This window comes from Amphiura filiformis, chromosome 7 (genome assembly GCF_039555335.1).
Source record: "Amphiura filiformis chromosome 7, Afil_fr2py, whole genome shotgun sequence".
NCBI lineage: Eukaryota > Metazoa > Echinodermata > Ophiuroidea > Amphilepidida > Amphiuridae > Amphiura > Amphiura filiformis.
Genome location: NC_092634.1, coordinates 45,053,534 through 45,073,911, shown reverse-complemented (window position 1 = coordinate 45,073,911; position 20,378 = coordinate 45,053,534). Strand labels below are relative to the sequence as shown.

The 20,378-nt window shown below is 36.9% G+C and overlaps 1 protein-coding gene across 1 annotated transcript; it reads left to right on the top strand.

Annotated features, from left to right (window-relative positions):
- Positions 1-564: 564 nt before the first annotated feature.
- LOC140157221 (inhibitor of growth protein 5-like) lies at positions 565-19,680 on the top strand. The gene is made up of 8 exons (XM_072180338.1): positions 565-682; positions 5,707-5,778; positions 6,625-6,791; positions 7,696-7,828; positions 9,093-9,198; positions 10,476-10,620; positions 11,719-11,780; positions 15,276-19,680. Exons 1-8 carry the CDS (start codon positions 586-588, stop codon positions 15,313-15,315), a joined length of 822 nt encoding a protein of 273 aa, XP_072036439.1. The 5' UTR covers positions 565-585; the 3' UTR covers positions 15,316-19,680.
- Positions 19,681-20,378: the final 698 nt, after the last annotated feature.

Below are 20,378 nucleotides of genomic sequence, written 5' to 3'. Positions count from 1 at the left end.
TGGATCACGAAATGCCCCTTTAAATTCCCATTGCGCGTACCATTCTTCTTCTTCTTCTTCCTTATAAGTGCCTCCCTCATATGTATGAGTATTGTCGCACTGCGTACAGACAAGCTGTACTTATTTTTTTACTCTGGAACCTAGAGTAGATGAGTGTATTTTGAAGTACAGTCAACATGACCGGGATGATCCCCTGCTCTTTTCGAATAGCACTAAGCAAGTAGAGTGAAGTGTCTTGCTCAAGGACACAAAGAGCCGGACCTGGGATTCGAACCCTTGACCCTTGGGTTCACAGTCCTATGCCTTAACCGCTAGGCCACGCTCTCCTCTTTTTAAAAGGATTTTTATTTTCACATCGGGACACACGCCGAAGCGAAAACGTTCATAAATTACGTAGGCTTGATCCACCAGTCCTTCAACTGCTTACGCACGGTCATCGGGTTGTGCTTGCAGCGAGAAACGGCCATTTTATTCCGCCATTTTGAATTGTTTCGAGGTCGGGGCCAAGGGACTCAGGCTATAAATTACGTAGCATTACGATTAATTTTGCTGGTATACCTTCTTTTTCGATGTACTGCGACTGCAATGGTCAAAATTGCTCAGGAACAGGGAACCTTGACAGCGGGAATTTGCGCATCATCAAAAATGGCGACTGCATTGTATTTGGAACAGTACCTGGACAGTAAGTTTTTGAATTTATTTCATAAGAATTTCAATTTAATGTTACCTACAATATTGTGGATATGAAAGAAGTGGTTCTCGTGATTTGGTCGGTATTTATTTGATTGCAATACAATAATTGTAAATGTTAGAAACGGATGCTTATGTATTACGATCGGAATGACTAAAAATTCCGATACATCACATTCAGTGCACGGCGGGTCACCTATAATGACCCGGGCCTATTTGAATGACAAAAATTGGCAATGGAACCAGGCCAGTCGACAGTCCGAGTGGCGGCATGCGGCACCAGGATTTTTGGGGTGTGGAAGGGGTGGTGTGGAAAAAATGAATGGGGGGAGGAGGGGGCAAAAAAACTAATAAATTTGCTCAAAATTTAAAAATTGACGCAAAAAAATTTAAATTTTCGTACTTTGGTTTTAATTTTACGGAGTATTCTGTGATCCTAGCATCCTCTTTTTATGACATTTTTCAGTAGATATCCACGAAAAAAGCTTATTCCCTTATTTTGCGTTTGGGAGTTTAAGGCCGTGTAAAATTAATATTTTGGTTCTCGCCCCTCCCTCCTCAATTTCTGGGATTTGTCAGATTTTTTTTTTTTTTTAGATTTTTCAATTTTTTAGACTTTGGAATGATTTATGAAATCTTCATACATATAAATAAGTTTATTAGAGAACAAGCATCACTTCCAAGTCTTTCTGTGGTACTCTAGGGAGTTTATCCCTCAGAATCTCACATTTGAAAAAAAAAAAAAAGGGCCTCATCGTTTCCTCGAGCACTGTTGGAAAAGACCAAAAACAAAAAACAATGCTAATTTTACATAAAAAAAAAAAAAAAAAAAAAAAAAAACACCTCCCTCCCTCATCAATTCATGAAAATCCTCTGGACGAGAACCAAAACATTAATTTTATACTGCCTAATATGCATGCATGATCATGCAGTGCCAGTGGCGTAGCGTCATGGGCACGGGGGTCTCGTGCCCCCCAATCGATCTGAAATTTTAAAAAATCCCATAGGAAAATGGCCAAAAACGGCTTGTGCACCCCAATCAGACCCGGTGCCCCCAATCGGATGACCCACGCTACTACTAGCGAGATCAGCGCATACGATGATTTACGCATTTGTATCTGTTTGTGTGTGAAACTTAGTGAAAACAACTCACCATTTCTCATCCTTTCAAAACTCCAAATACAATAGGAAATTATTTTTACAGAGTTTAAAGATGAAATTTTCCGATTATGTAAAGTTTTCCACAAAAAAGAACATTAAGCATGTTTTTTAATGTCATGAACTTGTTGAAGTTCAGGAGTTACCACCGTGGCGACTCGATCGACGGGACGCCATTTTTTCGTCTGCTTGAAATTCACGAAATCTCGAGTTGGATTTATCCATGAGACTCCACGAGACTTACCTGGATGATGTCATCATTTTGTGGGTAATTTTGTGACCTTTGCACTCATACCAAACACGACAGGGTTTGTTTTGGGAAAGCCCTAATTTTTCAGTTTTTGAGGTCTATTTTTTAGGTAAGATTTTCATGGTTTTTGGCGTAAAAAGTTGTTGAAATGGAGCAGAAGGAGGTCATTACACCTACATGGTGTATCCCATGTAATATGAAATTTTAGAGTATTTTGAAGATGTTTGCGGTCATTCTTCTGCAGAAATCCATCGCGCATAGATGCGCAACGGGAATTACTGTGATGACCCGTATTTGCAATTGGCCGTGAAAATACGACAATACGGGGAGAAGTGGTGAGGTGGCGGTGCACGTGTTGTTCCTGATCGGGCTGACGCCGGGGTGGGAGATGTAGCGCATATCGGATCATGTCGTATGCGGTAAAATGCAAAATGCACACTTAATTCAAGTGATATTATTTTTGTTACTACTTTTAATCAACTCTATGATACTTTAAGAATTTGTATAATTTTTTTCCAATTTTTTTTCACTTCCTTTGTATTTTTTTTCAATACTAAAGTTGAGTAGTGCAGTGTCAGATGAGGTTGACAAGTAACTAATGGCACTGGGAGAACATGTTCATGTGTTGCATGGGTCATATTAGATTATGATTACATACATGTACATATTCATTTGTTTATTTTGCCTTTTATTTACCGTCAACAGGGGTGAGATTGATCACCTGGGTGAGATTGATCATGAGGATTAATCACCTGGGTGAGAACTTATGGAATACCATATGGAACACTGTTCAATAGGCTTAACAACAAGCACAAAAAATAACTGGTAGAACATTTTCGTACCAGATTTGGTATATCAACATAAAACATTTTGATTTGAAAATGTTTCAGAATTTTTTAAAACACCAAATTTTGATCAATCTAACCCCATAGCAGTAGTGACATTGATCATATAGGCCCCCTACATACTTTATACAGTCAACAATGAGTGATCAATCTCACCCCATATATTGGGGTGAGATTGATCACTCTTTGATTAAAAAAAATTATACAAGCATAATTCCTACCATCATACATTATACATGTATATTGATATAAAGTGGGGACCCTATTTGTTATAAACAATTAATATAATCCACCAAAAAATTATATGTGCCAGAGTTACAAACATAAAAAGGCCCAATTTGATCAATCTCACCCCTGTTGACGGTATTCCTTTATTCATTCATTCCTAAATTTACTTGTTTATTTACCATTGTCTTTCTTTTTTAATGCCCTTTACATTGATACCAGATTTGTAAGTGTTACTTGTAAAAATATTCAAGTGCTAGACAAATAAATCCAGGGTACCATAATCAAAAAATGACAGACAAATTCCGCTACCCTTCACAACTTCAATAACTCCCCCATACTTTGAGCTATAGAGCTGTTTTTGGTACCATTGTCTAAGTTTCTTAATGCTCTTTACAGTGATACCAAATTTGTAGATGTTCCTAGAATAAACCTAAAAAGTGTTGTCCTCGCTACTACTACGCCACTGTGATCATTCATGGTCAATTGGGGTATAGGAAAAGGTGGTGGTGTTACATTTTTCCATTTTTTCCCAAAGTCCAAACATTTTGTCAGACACAGATCCAGCCCTCGAATTAAGGATCTGAAGGGGCACGCCAACTTTTTTAGGGCAAGTTGATAATTGCCTTGGTTTTTCACTGAAAAGGCAAGGCAGCACGGCAGTTTGTAATATTTCAAGAGGGCATCATGGCAACTGTTGAAAATTTGAGATGGGCACCAAGACAATTTCTCAAAAGTAAAGAAAACACACACAAACATAGATAGATGATTTTATAATGAAGGGGCAGGGCTGGGGCACCGGCGGCAACTTCATTAGAGGGCACGGCAAGTGACCGCCTTGGGTAAAGGACATATTTTGAGGGCATTACGGCAGTGGGGATGGGCACCCACGGCAAAATGCCATGGGTGCCGTGGGTTAATTCGAGGGCTGATTCATTTTTAAGTGATAATTTTTTTAGCATGAAGTCAAATTTTACATGCAACATCACCAAAGCTCTATCTGCATGACAGTAGTTACATGTATGTATGCTCAAGGCTCCCGCTAGCCTTCAAAAACTCTGCGTCCGATCGGACGCACAACTGTAAAACCTGGTCGGGAAATGTGCGTCCCACAAAATTTGTGTGCGTCCGTACATGTATGTTAATGTGTTGGGCAACAAGGAATACAATTTTACAAAGCCCGATTGCGGTATTGCATCGCAGTTTGATGCAAATATTTGACTATTTCCTTTCAGATTCCTGATGAGATTTTAAAGATTTATGTAAATATTATTGTCAATAACAAATTACGTGAATGCAAACTTGCTGACAATGTACGATAGTTTAGAAAGTTGTATTTTTGCTCTCGTGTTTGAAAGCTTATCACGTCTCGCTGCCGTAAGAATTTTCATTCATTGACTGGTGACCCGGAAGTATTGCAAAATGGGAGTGGTTAAATGTGAAAGGTCAATAACTCGTTTACTGATTGGTCCATTGGTTATGAATATTAATTAAGCTTTATTAGGAGAATTAGGAGTGATCAGTCAACGTAATTTTCGCGATTTTTATGATGATGAAGTTGGTAAGCTTATAATCACTCATTTTTGGGCTGAATCAACTTGCGTCCGACTGGACGCAACGGGTTGGTGAAATTTGTATTGATGTATAATTAGTATGAAACATACATAATTAGGTGATGCTTGTTTGGCAATGATACATAGATGTCAAATTATATTAAATATTTAGTCAAAATTTACCTCTTTCTAGCTAATTTTAAACATCAATATCAAAAACACAAAAAAAACACCATATTTGTGACCACCCTGTATACATGACGGAATATTGATAAACGAAATTAATTTTAGTATGTGTTGATGGGTATTGAGCTAAGCTACACCATGAACACATTCATGTATTATGTAATTGCTGTATAGAGGGAAATTAGTAGACCAGTTTGTTACACCCTGTATATTGTTTAGGCCACCCTGTATATTTGATGTAACATATTTATTTTTTACAATCCTTATACAATAACCTAGTTTCAGAATATATGTATACTTTTATACCTTCAGATGTAAACTTTCTTAGCTATATTGGTTCAACTGTAAAAGGAGCTAAATTTCTTGAAAATACACATGTTAACACAATTGGATCCCAGGTTAAAAAACATGGCCATATTGCCAATCAAAGGATGTTATAAGTCAGGGGTGGCGGATCCTATGGATGAGGCATGTGTTAAAGTAGGGAATTTTTTTTTTTGTACCTCTCAAATATATTTTCACTGTAACTTCATAACCCAGCAAGGTATTGAGATGGATTATGTACCATTGTTTTGGTATTTCTGTCTAGTTTGAAGTGTGACCAGTTTTACTCTGGCCAAGTAAAGTGAATTTGTTGCAAATGTGCTGCATTCTGTGTCATGGGTTGTAGACTTTTCCTAAATATGTTACTGTACTAGGTATTCATTTATGTTCCGCAATGTTCTGACTATCATATTTCTTGAATGAGTTTCCATGCAATGTAAATGACAAGTTTCATATGATTTGATCATTCTTGCAGGTATTGAGAATTTGCCTTTTGAGCTTCAGAGGAATTTTACGTTGATGAGGGATTTGGACCAAAGAACACAAGGTACGTACATTACCGAATGTCAGGGCTTGAAGGCCTATATCAGAATATATAATTTAGGTTGTTTTTATGCTAAAGCCAAGAAAAAAGCGAAGTTGTTCAACTGACTGACCCTAATTTTGGGAATTCTAGAAACACTTTCCCTCTTTTACAACATTGAATTGAAAGAGCTTACCAGAATAAAGAGAGAATGGCAGAATGTACGGTACATATAGTGCTTTCACAGAGATGCCAACCCAGGCCTAGAAATCTGTGGCAGTGCGGGCGAATCCATTTGGATTCTCACAAGATGCCCTTTTTTTTAATTTAGTTTCTTCACACTGTAAATCACATCTAATCTGGCTTCAGAACCCTTCTGAGTTCTTTTAGAATTGTAGCATTATGAATTACATAAAAAATTTCTTCACCCTTCAGTGCTGTTTTAAAATGTGAGGTAATGTGAAATATCTCATTTCTCCCCACAACTTTTTTGGTCTTGCAGGGTTTGGTTATGATCAACAAAAAGAATCCAGTTTTATCACCGGATTTTATCCCAGATAAACTGGTGGTGGACAAACAATTTTTTTTCCTTGGCCACACATCTTTTTTACAGAATGCAGGCCTAGACAAAAATGTATATTTCCTTGGAAGATAAGCCAAATTTCCCACAAAAGTAGCAATTTTCCCTCCAAATGGGAAAATGTCCAAACACAAAATTCCCCTGGGGTGGAAGTAGCAGTCTTGATTTCCTCATTTTACCAGGCATGATTAAAATTAATGCTAGATGTTATATTCTTGATTTGAATGATATTGCATGCTGTATGTTATTCTTTGATGTGAAACGAGTTGATCCATTAATTTCTTTTGCAGATTTAAGTAAACAAATTGATGATGATGCCAAGGAATACCTGGAGAAAGTGAAAGCCTTAAGTCCAGAGCAGAGAGTCGATAGATTAAATAAAATCAATTCAGCATTTTCTAAGAGCAGAGAATTTGGTGATGATAAAGTACAATTAGCTATGCAGACGTATGAAATGGTCAGTATTAAAACTATGAAAATCAAGTAGTTACTACTTTTTTGCCTTTAATAAAATTAATAGCATTTTTTTTGTACTATCCTAATCGGAGAGAAAATATCGCAGATCTGTAGACGTACAGACACAAGTTGAATTCGGCATACCTAATAAAACCTGTTTGATCATGATTTTGTATTGAAATTGGCTACTTTTTGCATCGCATTTTTATGCTATGGCATGATACGCATGTAAGTAACTTTCCAGGCTTAGGCGATATTTAGATTAATCGAAAATAATTGATTATTTTTTTAATCGGGTACTCAATTATTTAAAAACACCATAATCGAAATATCAAAATTTAGATTTTATTGAAAATAATCGACTGTTTTTCTAAGCAAATAGATTAGGCCAAAAAAAAAAGGTTTGTCTCAAAGCTCGCGCGCGCATTTGTAAAATCGTGAGATTTGGAAAAAAAGAAATGCAGAATTTTTTTTATTACAAAAAAATTTTTTTTTTTTTTTAGTTTTTCCATAAAAATTCGGCGAAATTCAGATATTTTTCTCCAAATACCATGAAAAAAGTCAAGAATCATTGAGACAAACCATTATTTTTTTTGACCTTATTAAAGCAATTTTTTCAATTGATAGGTGATTTTTAAAGTAGTTGCATCTTTATAGATGATTATTAGCTGAAACTAAAACCAGAATAATAAGTGAAACAACTGTTAAACACATCTTTCTCCATTTAAAATGCACAGGAATGTTTAATAGTGGGATTCTATGCAACAAATGATGCTCAACCTATTACAGTCACGCGATGTTCAATACATCGAAAATGATCGATTAAAAAAAATAATTAATCGAAATTGATTGTTTTTAACAATCGCCTCAGCCTATAACTTTCCTCCTTTTTATTTTTTATCCAGGTTGACAAGCACATACGAAGGTTAGATGCCGATTTAGCCAGGTTTGAACAGGAGCTAAAAGACAGGAACATAGACCAAGCTGCTGCGGCTGCTGCAGCTGCAAGCGCTGAATTTGATGCCAGGACTGATAAAAGTAGGTACACAATTAAAGGAGTATTTCGTGATCCTAGCATCCCCTTTTTATGATATTTTTCAGTAGATAACCACAAAAAAAGCTTATTCCAAAAATGTCAGTTGGTTCCGATTTTGAGTTTGCGAGTCATGCATGATTATGTGTATTACGCTGCTCCATAGACAATGTGTTGTAAAATTTTCATTCTGGTGTACCAGAATGTAATTCAAATTTCATGATATTTTTGCTAAATGAATTTTCTGCAAGAATTTTTTTTGTACATTTAAACATTATGTAACCAGAGGTTTCCAGTGTTATAAAAAATCAAGTTTTTTTGAGAAAAGTTGAGGGATGATGCTGTGTGGATCACAAAATGCCCTTTTAACTGTACAAATGTAACATACTATCCCAAAATGAGCATAAAGTTGGCAAAATGACTTTTTGAGATATTTCAAATTGGAATTCCATATTTTATAAGCTTTATAAAATGATACCAAACATGTACGAGTTGCTTCTTCTCTTTGTCTTCAAATTCCTTTATTTTCTATGAATTTTAGATAGATTTAAATATGAACAAATTTAGTTTTGCTAGGGAGGGAGGGAGAGGGGCAAAATTATTGATTAGGTTTCTTGTATGCTCTTAAAAACATCATTAAGATGTTCGATCTACTTACAGTTTTGTTATATGTGGCGAGAGAGGCCTGAGGGCTCAGGGTGTACCCCAAAAAACAAAAACAAAAAAACCTGCAGTAGAAATTTCATTTGAATGAACACAGCTGCCAACAGGGTGACGATTCTCGGCATACACTGTGTGATTAATGCTTGTGTGCGTAACACAGAAGTAAATCCAAAAATTCCAACTCACTGATGGGTTAGAATTTTTCATTATTGTATCCACGGTTGTAATTTGAAAAATGCGGAATACGATCACTGTCGGATCGAGTACAGCTGTTGGCAGTTGTGTTCATTCAAATGAAATTTTTACTATAGTATAGTTACATTAATCGTTGGGCAGGAAAAACCTATGTGTCATTGGCCCCTGAACATGTTTAAAGCAAAACCACTTATGTAACCTGTTGGCAGTTTTGTTTTAAACATGTTCAGGGACCACAAGCACATCTTAGGAGGTTTTTCCCGAAAAATACTATGTTTCATAAGCTTTTGGTTTGTTTTCTTACTGGACAAGACCCATCAAGTTTAGGTCACTTCTGTCCTTTATATGCTCATTTAGGACAACTCAATCTTGCTATGAAGTGTTTTAATTGTTTCTAATCTTGTTTTTCAGAAAAAGGTCGTAAAAGTGAAAAATCAGGCAAAAAGAATAAAAAAGGTCGCTTATCAGATGATGAAACACCTAAGTCCAAGAAAAAAATGAAGACTATTTCAACACCGTAAGTATATGGAAATATTCTTGTCTTGTTGATTTGTAAAGTTTTAGTTCTGATGAGAGTTGAGCTCTGAGTTCATTGAGTTAGAAATTCACATTATGTTGGATGTTACAAAATAGTTGTGTAGATTCATAGACCTCTTCAGGCAGACTTTTATGAAAAACACTGATTATGAATGGCCATCAAACCCTAAATTCAACCACGCAATTTTTAGGGATTTGAACACTCAACCACGCAGTTGACATCGCATTTAATACACTGTCAAGTAAGAGTAATGCAGTACTGATTGGTGTGAACAATCATGCTGTGCCATGTGCTCATCAAACACACCATTGCCAATGTGCAATTGATTGTGGTGTTTTTGTTAAAATTATTCTGCACACGACATCTTTTTGAAAGAAAGTTGATGAAAGCTGATCATGAGGCCTGCCTTCAAGACAAGACATCAGCTTCTGTGTTAAAATATGGAACATTCTTAAACACTTGAGAATGTTCTTGCAATCTTATTGGTTCTTACTCATGTGATATGACATGATATCACACACTTAAGCGTGTGTGTGCGTGTCGACGCGATACTCGTACACACTATTTGAACCAATTGGAGGTACATGCCATAGCAACAACGGGACTGATCGATTCTAAGCCCTAGGTTAATTCCTTGTAAAATGTAGGATTTTATTTGATTAAAATTTGGTATACTTTGATTAATACATTGTATATTTATTTCAATTGAAGTGTTTAAGAATGAGAATAAAGGTATTGTTTTTAGCCACTGGAGTGCGTCTATCCTCTCATATAACATGCGACATCATTTTTTTGTGTGTAAAACAACTCGGCTTCGCCTAGTTGTTTTACTTAAAATAATAATAATGGCTAAAAACGATACCTTTATTCTCTAATTAGACTTTTTTCCTGCAACACATGTATATATTATAAGTGTACATCCATATCAAAACGATGCACTTGTCGGCTGCTACATGTGTCTCATTTCAAATGATAGCTAGGAACAAATACCAGACTCATCCCAAGTGGAGGTCACTTTAAATCATCCCAAGTCGCATGGTTCAGGAATACAGAGAACATTCCTTAACCATGTGACGTAGGGATGAGTGGAAGTGGCCTCCACTTGAGATGAGTCTGGTATTTGTTCCTAGCTATCATGTGAAATGAGACACATGTAGCAGCCGACAAGTGATATGGATGAACACATATATGTTTAATAATATTATATCATCTAGGCTTTATACACCTGCTACATGATTTCTCTTCTTAACACTCAGGTCAGTGACACCAATCTTGACGTTACCATCAGTTATGAATACGCCTTCAGATGTTCTGGACATGCCAGTTGATCCTAATGAACCCACATATTGTTTATGTCATCAAGTCTCCTATGGAGAAATGATAGGCTGTGATAATCCTGATGTAAGTATTAACCTTCTTACAGCGTTTCTGATTGGTTGATTGAGGCCATTTATTATTCTGAGTGACCAATTAAAATATAGCTTCTAAATAGTCGTCGACATCCAACTTTGTAAAAAGAAACTGGCAATGTTTTTTAGTAGCAGTATTTCTCTGGTGTCCAAATTAACCTTGAAAAACAAGTAACTTTGGGCCTATAACTTGCTTTATTGGCCAAAAATATTTTTAGAATTTTTTATTATGTCGACACATACGAAATATATCGACATGTCGACATTCAAAAATGGTGCAGACAACGACACTAAGCTCAGTCCTCATTTGTTGCACAACTGATTCTTACCACGTTGCTGATTGGCACCATGGGTGTCAAACACGGGGGACATGCCCTCTCCACATTTAGGGGGGCACAATATCAAATGGCCCTCACCCCACGTTTCAGCAAATACTTCCCTGGTCTAAGTAAGCTTACTGTAAAAATACAGACAATATTCGGTATTATACCTTGATTTTTGGTTAAAATAGTATGAAATTTATAATTTTCTCATGCTCCTTGATTGGGGGCTAAAATAGTATAACAAGTTTCGTGTGAACAATACGCGCAGTTGTCCCTGTAAACTTGACCGGTAAACAGCTTTGCCTACCGTGATGTCTTACCCAGGTATCTGGTACGGCAGTAACAGAAGAAAGTGAACAAGATTCAGATACAAATGACTAAGCTGACCAAAATATTATATCAGCAGGGACTAAATATTAGAGTCCTTTCTTTAACCGCCCTGCCCGACAACTTAAAGAAAAAAACAGGAAAAGAAATAATGCTTGTTCTTAGTTCAGTTTAAATGCACACACATTCGGAGTGTAAAATTGCTTATTTTTGCGCGCTTTGCGCGAAATTAACCCATGTGCATCAACTTTCACTTCGCAAGCATGTATTGTATTTCCCCAATATTCCAGTATAATTGGGCCGGAATAATGCTCACTGGGGAATTATTTTTCATTGGCTTTTCTGCTTGTTTCAAAACAAAGACAAAATTACAACAACAGTGGTGACTAGACAAAACAGTTGAATTTAAAATTAAATATCTCTATTTTTTCCCTGTCTAGTGTCCTATTGAATGGTTCCATTTTGCCTGTGTAGGATTAACAACAAAACCAAAAGGAAAATGGTAAGTGTAACACTAACATAGTAAGTATGATAAGTAAAAAAATGCATTAATTATTAAGACCACAGAATTATAGAAGGAGAACCGGGACTTGGCCACCATCTTGATACAAACATGGATTTAAAAAATGGGGTATTCGGTTTCCCTCGGAATACGCTTGAGGCCTTTCAATTTTGTCATGCAAGCCCAACATTGATGATGGGCACATTTGAGAGGTGCACTTGATACGAACTGCACGCGAGTACCAAGATGCTTTAGATGAGGATGCAGAATTGTTTTCGTTCGTCTCTGCGCACCGTCGGTAAGGACCCGAATACCCCCAATTTTCTCCCAATAGCTGATGGCGTGATTGTACGTGGCGATATAGGGAGTCCCGGTTCTCCTTCTCTAATTATGTGATTAAGGCCCAAAGATAGAAATAGTGATGTATTTTTCTCTTTGTGTAGTCAGTGATGTAAGTCTATCTATCTATCTTGCGGACGCATCCGAGAAAGAGTTTACAATTCTTTTCCAGGAATCTCTATCAGCCATCAGATTTGGGAGGTCATTAATTTCTTGATTGACGTCCCTTGCCACACAGTCGATGTAGTTGAATGGTCTTCTTCCTCTACATGTTCGTGGAAGCCTCATACAGATGACATCTGAAATTATTTGGTCTTTTGCACGGTAGCAGTGGCCTGCAAATCTGGCTCGCCGTTGAGCAACGATGGAGGACACCTGTGGAACACCATCATAGATCTCTGCTTTGGTTTTATGTTCACGCCAGGATATATTTTGATCCCTCATCAACAGCCGGGTGTAGGTACCATCAAGACGGTCCTGAAGATCTTTCTTCATTGTCCAGGTCTCACTTCCATATAAGAGGATACTCTCTATGCAGGCTCTAAAGAAGGCAAGCTTGGTATTTCTTGATATGTTGGACTGCCAGATGGTGTGCAGTTTGTTGCAAGCTTTCCATGCTTGAGCTTTATGCGAGTCAGAAAGTCTTTCTTGCTGTCGGCAACAAATGAACCAAGATATTTAAAGTCCGACACCTCCTTGAGTTGTGTGCCATCCCGAGAAAGGATTGGAGTTGGGTTCTTATCTCCATTGATACACATATATTCTGTCTTCTTGGAATTGAGAAAGAGGCCAACTTTGGCGGAAGCATCTTCTAAAGATGACAGAAGATCTTGGGCATCTTGTGATAACGTAGCTGTTAAAGCGATGTCGTCTGCGTAGTCAAGATCGGTTAAATACTTGTTCTTCTCTCTGCTCGTCTTATTGGGCATGATGTCAATCCCTTTGGACTTGTCAGTGTCTATCGACTGTCTGAGGAGATAGTCTACCACTATCACAAAAAGGTAAGGGGCCAAGGTGTCACCCTGCAGGATTCCAGCAGTAGAGAGAAACTCTTCAGTTGGTCCATCACCTGTTTGTACAAAACTTGAAGGATTATCATACATTATTGCAATAGCATTCACAATCTCCTGAGGGATCCCATAATTACGAAGAATATGCAGCATGGCCTTCCGGTTAACACTGTCGAAAGCTTTTGAGAAGTCAACAAACACAATATATGCCTGCTTCTTTGAGATTTTAAGCTCTTCTATTATCCTTCTAAGGGCTAGAATCTGTGGTGTGGTTGATCTACCCTTGCGAAAACCATTTTGGTTACGTCTGAGAATAGGATCTAGATGAGGAGAAATCCTGTTGAGCAGCATAGTGTTATACAGCTTGGCAGCAAGTGCTGACAGTGTGATACTTCTATAATTTGATGGTTGTGAAAGATCCCCTTTCTTCGGGAGAGGTATAATTGTGGATCTTGACAAGGCTTTTGGCTTATTTCCCTTCATGGTTTCATTACAGAAATCAAGCAGTTGCTGATGGAAGAGTGGGTTTTTCCAAACAATGGCTGGTATGTTGTCAGGACCAGGTGTTTTTGACTTGTTGAGCTTGTTCAGCCCTTTTTGCAGTTCCTCCATAGTAAATGGACCAGTGTGTATTGGGAGATCGTCAGAGACATTGCTGTTAAAGAACGTATCTTCAAGGTTTACGTCTTGCTCTGGTTTCCCTAGTAAGTTGGAAAAGTGTAGAAACCAGTTGTCACGACGCTCTTCAGATGTATTGCCTTTCACTCTAACCACAGGAGCAGATTTGGTGTCAGTTATCTCCGGAGGAGTTCCCAAGAAGCTGCATGTTTATATTCATGATGGAGGTTGTCAAGTTCCCTGTCTTCTTTTGAATAGAGGACTCCAGAGTTTCTGTGTAGGCTTTATCAAGAGTAACTTTGGCCGATTCGAGGAGCTTTTGTGATGCTCGGGTGGATCTAGTATTGTGATTCATAGATGCACTCTTTAAGACATCTCTTGCCTCAGTGACTTTGTCTGATGCAGCAATGTTGTAGGACTGCTTTGATTTTTTAGGGAGCATCTCAGTGCAACTTCCTCATTAGCCGCAACTAAGGTATCATAAGTGGTGCTAATATTGGGTTCTTGTAGCTCATCGTGTAGAGAACTGAAGCGGTTATAGACTGCTACCACAAACTGCTCACCCAGGATGGTGTCTCTGGTAACCTTCTTCCAGTCAATACGTTTCATTGGGTCTTTCATGGAAGTTCTGCATTTCCGGTAGCTGATTTGACATTTGCATGAAACAATCCTATGGTCCGAGTTCACACCCTCGAAGGAGCTGTATGCACGTGAATTCTTGATTGAGTTGATCCACTTCTTTCTTAAGTGGTCACAGTAATAAATCCTGTCTAAGGACCTACATTTCTACAAGCTTCAAAAGATCTAGTATACATGTGCATGTGGGTCAAAGCGTTGATATCACCATCTTCTCATGAATGCAGTTTTTGCCTCTCATATCAAAAAAGGAAAAAGTCATTCATGATCACTGTTCAGAGTTTGGGTTTACTTTGAAAAAATTGTTAAGCAAGTTTTTACAAAAACATTATTTAGGCAGAGTTCTGATGAAAGGAGGTGTATGTGGTAGTCGCATAGGTACCGTTGCTGTAACAGATCACATGTTCCACATTTCCTATAAATAGATGGTATTTAGACATTGAAATACCACATACGGTTGAGTAATACAGGGACATTGTGTTAATTTAATGCATTGTTTCCATGAAACAGGAGCATAAAACTAGTTCTGCAATGCTGCTTAACAATATGCAGACTATTGTTTTCATTTGGGAACCAAAGGCCTAACACCGTATTGTTACTGTGCATCCATCCACTGTTTGCTTTGTAATGGTGCATCCAAGTGAAATTACTATACCTATAGCATCACAACCCATTGCAATATCGCACACGTAAATCAGAAACATGTGTTTGTGGACTTAACATGGTTTGGAATCGAGCTCTTCATGTGTCAAAATATTTGTTGACAAATATTTTTGACTGCTGTAGAAACCATTGCTTTTAAATGCTTCTGTGGGTAACAAAGAAGAGGAACTGTATTTTAGAGAATTTAGAGAAGTGTACTTATCACATATTATTATTATTTTTTCTGCAGGTTTTGTCCAAGATGTACACAAGACAAGAAGAAGAAATGAGACTGAAATCTAGTAAATCTACCATATTAAATTTAAATAGTTATATTTTCATGTTTTCTACATTATTACCATGTATATTAGATTTTGCACTACATGCCTATTTGTGCATTGGTGAAAATTGCAGGCAGTGAACATCATGTCATGTGAATTGCTTGCCGCTGCTTGTTGCTGATAAAAAAAACAGCACCGCCAATAAGGATTTGGATCAAAAGATTACCAGAAATTTTAAAAAGTCATTTCCTTGGAGCGGTACTCCCTGCTCCTCCCACACACACTGTATCCCTATCCATAACTTCCTTAGGCACCAGAACCAGATTTGTTTGATCTTTGGATGCTGCTTTGATGCTTTAAATTAATGAACTATTTACTAATTAATCAGAATTACTGGTAAATGTGCTTTGCTTATTATCATTACATGTACAGATTCATATGTAAATTGTAATTACAAATTACAATAGTCAATTAATTGATGTTATAAATAATAAGGATCGACCAAGCATCGTTGGTCGATCGAAAGATCGAACTAATTTGATTCTATTGCCTTAGGCTCTACAAGTTTATTGCAGATATGGAATTGAAAGGTCATTTGTCCTTTCAGCTTTGTAGGGGGGGGGCTAGATTTTCTACAATATGTTTACAAAAAACTTGGATCACATTTCCCCAATAGAAAACCATCGAGTGCAGAAGTTTATGGGATTCTGAACCTAGGTGTGGCTTTTGTGGATGACAGCATTCAGAATGGTTTGATGCTGTGGAGGCCTGGGACGAATATAATCGTCTCAGGTGGAGGTATAAAAAAACCCAAACACTTGTTGGTGGTCTGTATACAGACAGGGGACTCTTATCTCAAAGTATCATCTGTAATCCCATTTGTAATCAAATGCCGTTAACAAGCAAGATTAGCATTTGTAGAGGGCCTGGTGGACTAGCGGTAGAACTTGACTGGGAGAACGCAAAGGTCATTCGCCCTGCAGATTTTGTAAGTTGGTGCTCATTTGCGATATGGAGTAATGAATTTTGCTGATCATGGGGGCTTTTGCTTAGCACAACATCATGGGCAAACCTTTATAATGGTCAAGCTGATTGATTTGTCATAGAGTTACGGTTATACCATTTTCCACCCTGATGTGGCAGTGATGTCAGCGTGTTTCGCTCGTGCATCTATACAGGGTCTTTAAACAAGTGCGTATGTTCACCAGCGCTTTGAGTGAACGCTAGTGATTTGTAGCTACGCACAATGAAATGCGCACTGACGTCACTGCCATATCAGGATTGAAAATGGTATAATACTGCATTACGCATACAGAGTCGGAGATCTGCTAGTCGAATCCTGTGGCATCAACAGTGTTTTCAATTTTGAAATCAAGGATTACTATATATATAATTGTTGAAATGTGTAAAGTAAAATGATTATTCCTATAACTGGTACAATACCGGAAAAAATCAACCATTAAAACATGTTAACAGTAACTGCATGTTTGAATTGTTCATTTTATTAGGTAAATTGTTAAAATCATAATTGTAAACTCAATATTTAAGATTTTATTGGGGCACCTTTTAAAAAAATAATGTTTGGACAAAATTGTTTGCATAATGTAAAGAAATAAACTTTCAATATGTGTGGGTTCATGAAAGCTGAATAAGTTAGCTGGTAGCTAAATTTCCTTTGCTACCCTTTCTTGTATTTTTCCTGACTCAAATGGTCAAAATATCATTTTATTTGTGTATAATATGTTCATTGTTAATGATTAGGAATTTTAGTGATAAGACTAGCCCTTAATACCAATGTCATAATTATTGTAATGTTATTTCCAAACAAGGGCGTATGTGACAAAATGCCAGCGTAGTCTTTGCAAATTATGCAGAACATAGCTTCATGTGTGTGCAGTGTCAGCTGGAGGCATGGGCAACCTGCTCTGTTTTCAGGTAGGCCAACAATACATGTAAACATCTCAAACTTGTTTGAGTGGTTTTTGAGTAAATCAATTAAAGGGGCACTTAGTGATCCACAGCCTCATCCCCGAACTTGCTCCAAAGGTTTTTATACCATCAAAAACCTAGGACTACATCATGCTTGTGTATTAAAGTTGTGTTGCGTTGCATAAGCTTTTTTTGCAGATTTGCTCATTTGACAGTGATATAGTACAATTTGTATTTTGGGCTGTCGACAGACCTAAATAAAATTACAACAGAGTAGCCTATGGGGCTCTGTAATGCGTAACTTGCAAATTCAGCGCCCGAATCAACTGAAATGTTTGGAAATAGCCTTTTCATGGATATCTGTAGAAACCATACCCTAAAATCACAAAATACCCCTTTAAAGAAGCATTAAAATTGACTAATGTGTGGAGAATTTTTTTAGCTACAGTATTATACCGCACTAACTAATTGAGAAATTAATGATTGAATTAAACTTGGTTCGATTTGGAAAGCTTCAGTATCATTTATTCATTTTCTGTGTAAATGGATGTGCTTTTAATTGGGTATCAAATGCTCTTCGAGACAGCAATCAGTGTGGGTTCTTGCCAATTCACTTCAGACAGAATCTGTTTGCATTTGCAACTTCCATTCAATCATTAAATATGAAGCGGGCAGATACCGAAGCCAGTTTGAAAGTAGTGAGTAAATGCTACATACAGGGTGTCCCAGAAAAAATTACCGAGCGAATAAAATTGAACGTAAGTCGAGAAATAGACATCAGAATCAAAACATTTAAAATGTAGCGCTTAGCTTATTTTGTTGTGCATCACATACGAAAATTGTATTTGATTCGGTTGACTGGTTGCGAAGAAATGAACGATTACATAATGCGTGCATCAAGTCAGTTCATTCCAAGTTTGATCAACAGGCGCTTTTTTCATACTCGCTCACCGCTTCCTAAAGTTTGTGTATCTCATTCAATTTAGTCCACATTATCTATTTTGTAACTGTCATCCATGCTTTCACTAAAGATAAATAAAAGTTTGTCCGAGAAAACTTTGATATCTGCAATTGGAAACTTTCCAACTTCAATTCTTTATGTTGTGCAAAATATACTATATTCTCACTTTCCAACGAATAACAATGAACAAGTGCTTACAGCTTTACGTGTGATTTTTGATTGATACCATGCAACCTTAATGTTGAAGTTTTAAAAGATTTAAACTTTGCATTACAATTTCTTGGAAATATTCCAAAAACATTAATTTGTGTGAGAATTTTTTTCAGCCATCTGGAATTCGTTATGCAATAATTCTTAATGCAACATTTATATCAACATTAACGAAAAAATATATTTACAAGTAGCGAGCATCGTCTTACATGCAAGCTTTAATTTTCAATATCGTGCAGGTTTTCAAATTTGAACAGAACCTAATTAATGTTTTGCAAGAAACAGATTGTTAAAAAAAACGAAAAGGATTTCATAGAACAAAATATAACGCCCATTGACAGTTACCCATTAGTATACATTGAGTTGAATGATCTTTCTTTCAAACTTGGAATGAAGTGAATTGACACATGCGTTATGTAATCGCTCATTTCTTCGCGATCAGTCAACCGATTCCAGTAAAATTGACGTATAAGATGCAGAATAAGATGGGCTACACGCTGACGTTTACATTTTTGGATTCTATTGTCTATTTTTTGACTTACGTCCAAATTCATTCACCCGGTAATTTTTTCTGGGACACCCTGTATATGTGTAGAAGTGGATATATATATATTATGAAGTTATGAACTGATGTTTAACAAAAAGCAAAATGCTATACTTTGGTTCACCCCCAGTTCAGTAGTGACACCAATGGCTTTTCGGTGTTGCGCCGCAAGCATGTTGACAAATCGCCTTGTGTGATTACTTCATGTGCATTTGACACTGAAAGGCGAAATATGCGCCTAGTAGGTAGTTCACTACCGAATGTGAGGTGAAACAAAGTCAGACCTGAAACTAGTCAGCTTTTTAGCCGATTTCAGCTTTTTTTGTTGCTCAATTTACATGTTTTCTTTTGTTTCAGTCCAATTTGAGCTATTTTACCCCAATGTCACACTGCTTTTCAGCTGTTTTGAGCATTTTCAGCTTTTTCCAGTATGAAGGTCAGTTTCAGGTCTGCAAAGTATAGTAAACAATAACATGCATAGACAATTGAAAGCAAGCCTATTCTGGCTACTGAAGTTTTAAAATCTTGAGCAATGTGCAGAGAGAATTGCCCACCACATGTAATGTTAAAAGTTATTTTTATTTGTGTGTGTGATGTGAGCATGAGATGTGTAAAAGATTCATTAAAAACATAAAATTGGTACAATCCTAGAACAATCATATAATTACTTTGTTGAATATGAATGTTTAAAATAGTTTGTTTGTTGTAAATAAAATGTATGAAATAATAATTATACAATGTGATTTGGTGGTGGATTTTGATTTTGTTCTCTATGTTCAACATTGTTGAAGGTGTGTGACAGCCCCGGGGTGACAGCCTTGTGCCAGCTACCCTGCTATTATAGGCCAATGGAGATTTTTACATCAGATTCATATTTTTCTATCCTGGTATTAACATGTTAGGATTGAAAATATGTTTCCAGTTTAGCTGATATAAACAAAAACATGGTACAGTGGTACTATCACTACTATGGCATTGTTTTTCAAGCCCAAGCACATTATACATTTTATTTTGTCAAATCAATTTAATGATCTGTCGGATAACCCTGCTACACAAATTTCCATCAACACATGAATGACAAACCATGTCAGTCCAGACCTATGCAAAATGCACAGCCAGTCTAGCATTAAGGTTATATGATGTATTGTTGGTCGAAGCAGCAGAAAAAATAGAAGTTCACAGCATCTTGCGAATGGTAGTGAGCTTTAGCAAAAATTGCATTGCTCAATTCATAGCGAGCTTGTAGAAGAATTCAAATATCACAGATATACTTTTGTAGGTCATGTGGTTCTTGAGTTATGTTGTAAGAGGGCTGAAACAATACTTTTGTAAAACGTACCTGACTCATTAACAACAATAAATTAAGCAAGTTTTCAAAGTACCGTATATGATTTGTACAATGAACACCAAAGTGTTATTTTTCAATAA